The following is an 11,609-nucleotide window of genomic DNA, read 5'->3' on the forward strand; positions in this document are numbered from 1 at the left end:
TAGTAATACCTCCATCACTGGGGACACTTCTATTTACTAGTAATACCTCCATCACTGGGGACACTTCTATTCACTAGTAATACCTCCATCACTGGGGACACCTCTATTTACTAGTAATACCTCCATCACTGGGGACACCTCTATTTACTAGTAATACCTCCATCACTGGGGATACTTCTATTTACTAGTGATACCTCCATCACTGGGGACACCTCTATTTACTAGTAATACCTCCATCACTGGGGACACTTCTATTTACTAGTAATACCTCCATCACTGGGGATACCTCTATTTACTAGTGATACCTCCATCACTGGGGATACCTCTATTTACTAGTAATACCTCCATCACTGGGGATACCTCTATTTACTAGTGATACCTCCATCACTGGGGATACCTCTATTTACTAGTAATACCTCCATCACTGGGGACACCTCTATTTACTAGTGATACCTCCATCACTGGGGACACTTCTATTTACTAGTAATACCTCCATCACTGGGGATATCTCCATTTACTAGTGATACCTCCATCACTGGGGATACTTCTATTTACTAGTAATACCTCCATCACTGGGGATATCTCTATTTACTAGTAATACCTCCATCACTGGGGACACTTCTATTTACTAGTAATACCTCCATCACTGGGGATACCTCTATTTACTAGTGACACCTCCATCACTGGGGACACCTCTATTTACTAGTGATACCTCCATCACTGGGGATACTTCTATTTACTAGTAATACCTCCATCACTGGGGATATCTCTATTTACTAGTAATACCTCCATCACTGGGGACACTTCTATTCACTAGTAATACCTCCATCACTGGGGACACCTCTATTTACTAGTAATACCTCCATCACTGGGGACACCTCTATTTACTAGTAATACCTCCATCACTGGGGATACTTCTATTTACTAGTGATACCTCCATCACTGGGGACACCTCTATTTACTAGTAATACCTCCATCACTGGGGACACTTCTATTTACTAGTAATACCTCCATCACTGGGGATACCTCTATTTACTAGTGATACCTCCATCACTGGGGATACCTCTATTTACTAGTAATACCTCCATCACTGGGGATACCTCTATTTACTAGTGATACCTCCATCACTGGGGATACCTCTATTTACTAGTAATACCTCCATCACTGGGGACACCTCTATTTACTAGTGATACCTCCATCACTGGGGACACTTCTATTTACTAGTAATACCTCCATCACTGGGGATATCTCCATTTACTAGTGATACCTCCATCACTGGGGATACTTCTATTTACTAGTAATACCTCCATCACTGGGGATATCTCTATTTACTAGTAATACCTCCATCACTGGGGATACTTCTATTAACTAGTAATACCTCCATCACTGGGGATACCTCTATTTACTAGTGACACCTCCATCACTGGGGACACCTCTATTTACTAGTAATACCTCCATCACTGGGGACACTTCTATTTACTAGTAATACCTCCATCACTGGGGACACTTCTATTCACTAGTAATACCTCCATCACTGGGGACACCTCTATTTACTAGTAATACCTCCATCACTGGGGACACCTCTATTTACTAGTAATACCTCCATCACTGGGGATACTTCTATTTACTAGTGATACCTCCATCACTGGGGACACCTCTATTTACTAGTAATACCTCCATCACTGGGGACACTTCTATTTACTAGTAATACCTCCATCACTGGGGATACCTCTATTTACTAGTGATACCTCCATCACTGGGGATACCTCTATTTACTAGTAATACCTCCATCACTGGGGATACCTCTATTTACTAGTGATACCTCCATCACTGGGGATACCTCTATTTACTAGTAATACCTCCATCACTGGGGACACCTCTATTTACTAGTGATACCTCCATCACTGGGGACACTTCTATTTACTAGTAATACCTCCATCACTGGGGATATCTCCATTTACTAGTGATACCTCCATCACTGGGGATACTTCTATTTACTAGTAATACCTCCATCACTGGGGATATCTCTATTTACTAGTAATACCTCCATCACTGGGGACACTTCTATTTACTAGTAATACCTCCATCACTGGGGACACCTCTATTTACTAGTAATACCTCCATCACTGGGGATATCTCTATTTACTAGTAATATCTCCATAACTGGGGATACCTCTATTTACTAGTAATACCTCCATCACTGGGGATACCTCTATTTACTAGTGATACCTCCATCACTGGGGATACCTTTAATTACTAGTAATACCTCCATCACTGGGGACACTTCTATTCACTAGTAATACCTCCATCACTGGGGACACCTCTATTTACTAGTGATACCTCCATCACTGGGGACACCTCTATTTACTAGTGATACCTCCATCACTGGGGATACCTCTATTTACTAGTAATACCTCCATCACTGGGGACACTTCTATTTACTAGTAATACCTCCATCACTGGGGATATCTCCATTTACTAGTGATACCTCCATCACTGGGGATACTTCTATTTACTAGTAATACCTCCATCACTGGGGATATCTCTATTTACTAGTAATACCTCCATCACTGGGGACACTTCTATTTACTAGTAATACCTCCATCACTGGGGACACCTCTATTTACTAGTAATACCTCCATCACTGGGGATATCTCTATTTACTAGTAATATCTCCATAACTGGGGATACCTCTATTTACTAGTAATACCTCCATCACTGGGGATACCTCTATTTACTAGTGATACCTCCATCACTGTGGATACCTTTAATTACTAGTAATACCTCCATCACTGGGGACACTTCTATTCACTAGTAATACCTCCATCACTGGGGACACCTCTATTTACTAGTGATACCTCCATCACTGGGGACACCTCTATTTACTAGTAATACCTCCATCACTGGGGATACCTCTACTTACTAGTGATACCTCCATCACTGGGGACACCTCTATTTACTAGTAATACCTCCATCACTGGGGACACCTCTATTTACTAGTAATACCTCCATCACTGGGGATACCTCTACTTACTAGTGATACCTCCATCACTGGGGACACCTCTATTTACTAGTAATACCTCCATCTCTGGGGATACCTCTATTCACTAGTAATACCTCCATCACTGGGGATACCTCTACTTACTAGTGATACCTCCATCACTGGGGACACCTCTATTTACTAGTAATACCTCCATCACTGGGGACACTTCTATTTACTAGTAATACCTCCATCACTGGGGATATCTCCATTTACTAGTGATACCTCCATCACTGGGGATACCTCTATTTACTAGTGATACCTCCATCACTGGGGATATCTCTATTTACTAGTAATATCTCCATAACTGGGGATACTTCTATTCACTAGTAATACCTCCATCACTGGGGACACCTCTATTTACTAGTAATACCTCCATCACTGGGGATATCTCTATTTACTAGTAATATCTCCATAACTGGGGATACTTCTATTCACTAGTAATACCTCCATCACTGGGGACACTTCTATTTACTAGTAATACCTCCATCACTGGGGATACCTCTATTTACTAGTAATACCTCCATCACTGGGGATACCTCTATTTACTAGTAATACCTCCATCACTGGGGACACCTCTATTTACTAGTAATACCTCCATCACTGGGGACACCTCTATTTACTAGTGATACCTCCATCACTGGGGACACATCTATTTACTAGTAATACCTCCATCACTGGGGACACCTCTATTTACTAGTAATACCTCCATCACTGGGGATACCTCTATTTACTAGTAATACCTCCATCACTGGGGATACCTCTATTTACTAGTAATACCTCCATCACTGGGGATACTTCTATTAACTAGGAATATCTCCATCACTGGGGATACCTCTATTTACTAGTAATACCTCCATCACTGGGGACACCTCTATTTACTAGTAATACCTCCATCACTGGGGATACCTCTATTTACTAGTAATACCTCCATCACTGGGGATACCTCTAATTACTAGTAATACCTCCATCACTGGGGATATCTCTATTTACTAGTAATACCTCCATCACTGGGGACACCTCTATTTACTAGTGATACCTCCATCACTGGGGACACATCTATTTACTAGTAATACCTCCATCACTGGGGATACCTCTATTTACTAGTAATACCTCCATCACTGGGGATACTTCTATTAACTAGGAATATCTCCATCACTGGGGATACCTCTAATTACTAGTAATACCTCCATCACTGGGGACACTTCTATTTACTAGTAATACCTCCATCACTGGGGATACCTCTACTTACTAGTGATACCTCCATCACTGGGGACACCTCTATTTACTAGTAATACCTCCATCACTGGGGATACCTCTACTTACTAGTGATACCTCCATCACTGGGGTTACCTCTATTTACTAGTGATACCTCCATCACTGGGGATACCTCTATTTACTAGTGATACCTCCATCACTGGGGACACCTCTATTTACTAGTGATACCTCCATCACTGGGGACACTTCTATTCACTAGTAATACCTCCATCACTGGGGACACCTCTATTTACTAGTGATACCTCCATCACTGGGGACACTTCTATTTACTAGTAATACCTCCATCACTGGGGTTACCTCTATTTACTAGTGATACCTCCATCACTGGGGATACCTGCATGTACTGGGAATACTACTATTTACTAAGTAATTACTTAACGTACTGCATTTGCTTCCACAAACCAGTAATGCCGGTAATACGTACTGTATATTATTAGCATGCTCTGGGGATTCTTTAATAGTAATTCTTATATTACCAAGGATTCTCCTTGTACTGGATCTCTGTACTACCTCTCCATTCTGGATTCAGTTGCACTTACAAGAAATTCATCCATGAATTGTGGATACTTGTGTTTATTAGTAATATCTCCATGAATTGCACGTGGCACTATGCTGATAGAGGATCACGGTGAGCTCTGCAGATAGAGGATCAAGGTGCACTATGCTGATAGATGATCACGGTGAGCTCTCCTGATAGAGGATCAGGGTGAGCTTTGCTGATAGAGGATCACGGTGAGCTCTGCTGATAGAGGATCACGGTGAGCTCTGCTGATAGAGGATCACGGTGAGCTCTGCTATTAGAGGATCACGGTGAGCTCTGCTGATGGAGGATCACAATGAGCTCTCCTGATAGAGGATCAGGGTGAGCTCTGCTGATAGAGGATCACGGTGCGCTCTGCTGATAGAGGATCACGGTGCACTATGCTGATAGAGAATCACGGTGCACTATGCTGATAGAGGATCACGGTGAGCTCTGCTGATAGAGGATCACGGTGCACTATGCTGATAGAAGATCACGGTGCACTATGCTGATAGAGGATCACGGTGAGCTCTGCTGATAGAGGATCACGCTGCGCTCTGCTGATAGAGGATCACGGTGAGCTTTGCTGATAGAGGATCACGGTCAGCTCTGCTGATAGAGGATCACGGTGAGCTCTGCTGATAGAGGATCACGGTGAGCTCTGCTGATAGAGGATCACGGTGAGCTCTGCTGATAGAGGATCACGGTGAGCTTTGCTGATAGAGGATCACGGTGAGCTCTGCTATTAGAGGATCACGGTGAGCTCTGCTGATAGAGCATCACGGTGAGCTCTGCTGATAGAGCATCACGGTGAGCTCTGCTGATAGAGGATCACAGTGAGCTCGGCTGATAGAGGATCACGGTGCACTATGCTGATAGAGGATCACGGTCAGCTCTGCTGATAGAGGATCACGGTGCACTATGCTGATAGAGGATCACGGTGCACTATGCTGATAGAGGATCACGGTGAGCTCTGCTGATAGAGGATCACGCTGCGCTCTGCTGATAGAGGATCACGGTGCACTATGCTGATAGAGGATCACGGTGAGCTCTGCTGATAGAGGATCACGGTGAGCTCTGCTGATAGAGGATCACAGTGAGCTCTGCTGATAGAGGATCACGGTGCCCTATGCTGATAGATGATCACGGTGAGCTCTCCTGATAGAGGATCAGGGTGAGCTCTGCTGATAGAGGATCAGGGTGAGCTCTGCTGATAGAGGATCACGGTGAGCTTTGCTGATAGAGGATCACGGTGAGCTCTGCTGATAGAGGATCACGGTGAGCTCTGCTATTAGAGGATCACGGTGAGCTCTGCTGATGGAGGATCACAATGAGCTCTCCTGATAGAGGATCAGGGTGAGCTCTGCTGATAGAGGATCACGGTGAGCTCTGCTATTAGAGGATCACGGTGAGCTCTGCTGATGGAGGATCACAATGAGCTCTCCTGATAGAGGATCAGGGTGAGCTCTGCTGATAGAGGATCACGGTGCGCTCTGCTGATAGAGGATCACGGTGCACTATGCTGATAGAGAATCACGGTGCACTATGCTGATAGAGGATCACGGTGAGCTCTGCTGATAGAGGATCACGGTGCACTATGTTGATAGAGGATCACGGTGCACTATGCTGATAGAGGATCACGGTGAGCTCTGCTGATAGAGGATCAGGGTGAGCTCTGCTGATAGAGGATCACGCTGCGCTCTGCTGATAGAGGATCACGGTGAGCTTTGCTGATAGAGGATCACGGTGAGCTCTGCTGATAGAGGATCACGCTGCGCTCTGCTGATAGAGGATCACGGTGAGCTTTGCTGATAGAGGATCACGGTGATCTCTGCTATTAGAGGATCACGGTGAGCTCTGCTGATAGAGCATCACGGTGAGCTCTGCTGATAGAGCATCACGGTGAGCTCTGCTGATAGAGGATCACGGTGAGCTCTGCTGATAGTGGATCAAGGTGAGCTCTGCTGATAGAGGATCACGGTTAGCTCTGCTGATAGAGGATCACGGTGAGCTCTCCTGACCGAGGATCACGGTGAGCTCTGCTAATACTGTAGAGGATCACGGTGAGCTCTGCTGATAGAGGATCACGGTGAGCTCTGCTGATAGAGGATCACGGTGAGCTCTGCTGATAGAGGATCATGGTGAACTCTGCTGATAGAGGATCACGGTGAGCTCTGCTGATAGAGGATCACGGTGAGCTCCGCTGATAGAGGATCACGGTGAGCTCTGCTGATAGAGGATCACGGTGAGCTCTGCTGATAGAGGATCACGGTGAGCTCTGCTGATAGAGGATCACGGTGAGCTCTGCTGATAGCAGATCACGGTGAGCTCTGCTGATAGAGGATCACGGTGCGCTCTGCTGATAGAGGATCACGGTGAGCTTGGCTGATAGAGGATCACGGTGCACTATGCTGATAGAGGATCACGGTGCACTATGCTGATAGAGGATCACGGTGAGCTCTGCTGATAGAGGATCAGGGTGAGCTCTGCTGATAGAGGATCACGCTGCGCTCTGCTGATAGAGGATCACGGTGAGCTCTGCTGATAGAGGATCACGCTGCGCTCTGCTGATAGAGGATCACGGTGAGCTTTGCTGATAGAGGATCACGGTGAGCTCTGCTGATAGAGGATCACGCTGCGCTCTGCTGATAGAGGATCACGGTGAGCTTTGCTGATAGAGGATCACGGTGATCTCTGCTATTAGAGGATCACGGTGAGCTCTGCTGATAGAGCATCACGGTGAGCTCTGCTGATAGAGCATCACGGTGAGCTCTGCTGATAGAGGATCATGGTGAGCTCTGCTGATAGTGGATCAAGGTGAGCTCTGCTGATAGAGGATCACGGTGAGCTCTGCTGATAGAGGATCACGGTGAGCTCTCCTGACAGAGGATCACGGTGAGCTCTGCTAATACTGTAGAGGATCACGGTGAGCTCTGCTGATAGAGGATCACGGTGAGCTCTGCTGATAGAGGATCACGGTGAGCTCTGCTGATAGAGGATCATGGTGAGCTCTGCTGATAGAGGATCACGGTGAGCTCTGCTGATAGAGGATCACGGTGAGCTCTGCTGATAGAGGATCACGGTGAGCTCTGCTGATAGAGGATCACGGTGAGCTCTGCTGATAGAGGATCACGGTGAGCTCTGCAGATAGAGGATCACGGTGAGCTCTGCTGATAGAGGATCACGGTGAGCTCTGCTGATAGAGGATCACGGTGAGCTCTGCTGATAGAGGATCACGATGAGCTCTGCTGATAGAGGATCACGGTGAGCTCTGCTGATAGAGGATCACGGTGAGCTCTGCTGATAGAGGATCACGGTGAGCTCTGCTGATAGAGGATCACGATGAGCTCTGCTGATAGAGGATCACGGTGCACTATGCTGATAGAGGATCACGGTGCACTATGCTGATAGAGGATCACTGTGAGCTCTGCTGATAGTGGATCACGGTGAGCTCTGCTGATAGAGGATCACGGTGCACTATGCTGATAGAGGATCACGGTGAGCTCTGCTGATAGAGGATCACGGTGAGCTCTGCTGATAGAGGATCACGATGAGCTCTGCTGATAGAGGATCACGGTGAGCTCTGCTGATAGAGGATCACGGTGCACTATGCTGATAGAGGATCACGGTGCACTATGCTGATAGAGGATCACTGTGAGCTCTGCTGATAGTGGATCACGGTGAGCTCTGCTGATAGCGGATCACGGTGAGCTCTGCTGACACATGATCAATGTCTATACTCTCTATACTGGGGATATTTACATTTGCTAGTAGTGTGGACACTGCCATGAATTAGGGATATGTCTACATATTGGGGATAAATCTATAAACAAGCAGCTGTTATTTTATCAGCAGCAGTTTGCAACCGATGATTAATATCACTAGCAGATAACAAGCCCCTATAGTGTGGCGACTCTATACGTGACCTGCATGCAGCCAGGACTCTTCTCCTTGTCTAGCAGAAGCCTCTTCTTCTTCTTTTTTTTTTACAGGCTTGTAATTAAGTGGAAAAGGACAAACACTGAGTTTAATTGTCAAGTGCAGAGCTGGAGAATGCCAGCCACAAGTATATTACAGACAAGAGGAGCGCAGCCAGCCTTGCATGTTATAGCCTTGTATAAAGGTCATTATTTCATGCAGGACTGTGACATATCAGCTGCATCTAGGAATTACTGAATCCAGAGTGTCTGAAGCCGACTGCAGCTAAAAATATCTCATTGATCCGGTGTATTTTTATTTAATCAATAACCAATGATTATCATTATACAGAAGGCAGACAGCTCTGAGGGGTTATAGGCACGCACGAGGACATGGAGGAGATGGTGTCTATGAATACTTTGCTGCAATCTTCTTTATGAGATAATGACATTGTCTATGGATGTCATAGTGCATTGTTCAGTAGTCGCTGTGCATTGTTCTATACCGCTCTTTTGTTTCCCAACGGAAGCCATACAGAATGCAAACTAACACTTATAACATGCGTTAACACATATAAATCTATATAACAGTCTCCCTATACCAAACTAACATATATATTACCCTATCCAAAACCATGCATGTTCAGTGCTTGGAGTAGAAATGTTTCCATTGCAGAACAATCCTTATAAAATATTATTTCTTCTAACAGCACAACGCATAGTAAATATCTTTACCTGCTTTGTATATTTATTTTTTTTTTATTTTTACACAACAGTCCAGAACAATAGACGGATGCAGTTCACCCACTAGCCACTAGAGGGTGCAGAAACAAAATACACACACAATTCACATGAACAATGTTAAGGGGGAAGGAGGGGGGGGGGTCTAAAAATCCGTTGAAAGCCCAGAGATGTATTTTTTTCCTCCCTTTTCCAGGTGTCTTTAGACCTCAGTGTAACAAGACCATAACAAGCAAATAAGATGCTGAATGATGAGAACATAAATATATCAAGTGAGGTAGTTCTTCCTTTATCCCTGTGTATTGTAAGCCTGCAAAACTTGGGAGACCAAATGCTGCTTGGCTAAGTGTATAAATTCTACTCTGCATCACAGATGCTGCAGCTTTTCCTGCAAAGCTATTCTATAGGGGGCCTGATATGGCATGAATTGCACTTTCCACATTTCAGCCAATGGATTTAATGAGACCATTTGCCCACTTTGCAAGCATGAGTGTAGGCATTGGGGACCCATCCATCATTGCCACTCTAGAAGACCTGGTGTCTGCAGTGGGCACAATGGTCGTGAAGGTAGGGGCACTGCATCTTTACTACTCACCTGCAAGCCTGAGAGCTGACATCCTCTGGAACTCAGGCTCCTGCAGCCATTTCCACATTCTTCTAAAAGTCTCCCTCCCAGATTTCAGTTTACTCCAAGGTTTAGGGTTCCTTAGCAGATCTGATAGGGTGCCCTGTGACCTACACAGAACCCTCTGGGCAAAGATAGCCTGGGGGATGCTGTACCTTTTCAGCTCGGCGGTGATTCTTTGAGCCACTTCTTTGGTATTAATTTCTTCTAATTGTCCAGAGTTACTGAGTTGTGATCCAGAGGAGGAGGGCGGCCTGTCACGGCTGGAAGTCAACACGGGCCCGTGAGATTGAGCGTGGCCAGTGTGGTGCATCCCGTTAATGTGGGACATCATGGCAGCAGACGGTGGAGTGCCCAGACCCCTGGAGAGGTGCTGTTCCCCTCTTGCCAGCATGGCGGTGTGGGCATCAAAGTTTGGACTGAGCATTTTCTCATGGCCAGGCGGTCCATAGTTATGGAGACTCTGTTGAGTGTTGTGGATGGACCCCAAACCATTCCCCAGGTGGGTGCCAGTCAAGGGGGACAAGCTTTGGCCCATGCCAGTCATGTCCTTGTAGGGGCTGTACAGGTTGTTCATAGCTGGGATCCCTCTGTCATCTCTCATGAGGGTGAAGCTACCACTGACATTGCCTGATAGCCTCTGATGGTGGTGGTGGTGGTGATGGGGATGGTGGTGAGGGTGATGGAATTTGTCAGACACCGTAGAGATGGGGGGCAAAGGCTGCAGCGGCGTTAAGGTGGTGTAGGTGCTGCTCATGCCCATCCCAGGGGGTGAGGAGTCACAGGGCATACTCATGGCATGGTGCAGAGGAATGGACAGCTCTGGCCGGTAGTCCCCAGCCCCATCCAGGATGGAAGCCATACTGGAGACCATAGCTGACCTGGAGGATGGAACGGTGAGATCCTGGTGAAGCCTTCGGTGATGATGAGGGCTGTGGCTGCTCATCAGATCCTGCTCATGGCTGGTTCCACCATGCAAACTGCCAATACTGTCCATTGTCATCTCTGGGTTCATGGTGCAAGCATCCAGATCTTTGGTTAGGCATCTAAAGGCGTTATAGGCGGTCTTCATTCAGTCCATGGGTGGGTGTGGGTCAGTTTTAAGGCCTCTGGGTTCCTTAGAGGGTGAGTGGGTGTCAGGGTGAGTGGGTGTCAGGGTGCAGTGCTGAGTGCAGGTTGGGGGCAGGGGAAGGAGTGTGGATGCGCCGCTCAGCGAGCTCTATCAGACGGGCCAGTGCTGCTCCTGGCCATGTCCTAGCCCTCTCCTCCTCTTACGTCTTCTGTTTAGGCAGCCGGAGCTGTCCAGAATGGGTTTGCTGAAAGCGCAACCTACCCCAACTGAGGAGGACACACTGCGCCTTTACGGACAGGCGTCTCCTCCAATCAGCGAGCTCCCAGATGCCTTCCCGGCCAATCAGCTCAGGCGGAGGCGGGGCGCCCCGTTTCAAGGTAGGCTGAGAGGTCTCCACACATTACTCCAGTCTTCTA

At 46.6% G+C, this 11,609-nt stretch overlaps 1 protein-coding gene across 1 annotated transcript in view; it reads right to left on the reverse strand.

Moving 5' to 3' along the window:
- The window catches only part of ONECUT2 (one cut homeobox 2), a 79,942-nt gene extending 68,539 nt beyond the window's left edge, over positions 1-11,403 (reverse strand). The window contains exon 1 of the mRNA XM_077282521.1: positions 10,092-11,403. Within this exon, the coding sequence (XP_077138636.1) occupies positions 10,092-11,193 (1,102 nt within the window). The 5' untranslated portion in view covers positions 11,194-11,403. The remainder of the gene's footprint in view (positions 1-10,091) is intronic.
- Between the last annotated feature and the right edge of the window lie 206 nt (positions 11,404-11,609).

Source organism: Ranitomeya variabilis, chromosome 1 (assembly GCF_051348905.1).
Source record: "Ranitomeya variabilis isolate aRanVar5 chromosome 1, aRanVar5.hap1, whole genome shotgun sequence".
NCBI lineage: Eukaryota > Metazoa > Chordata > Amphibia > Anura > Dendrobatidae > Ranitomeya > Ranitomeya variabilis.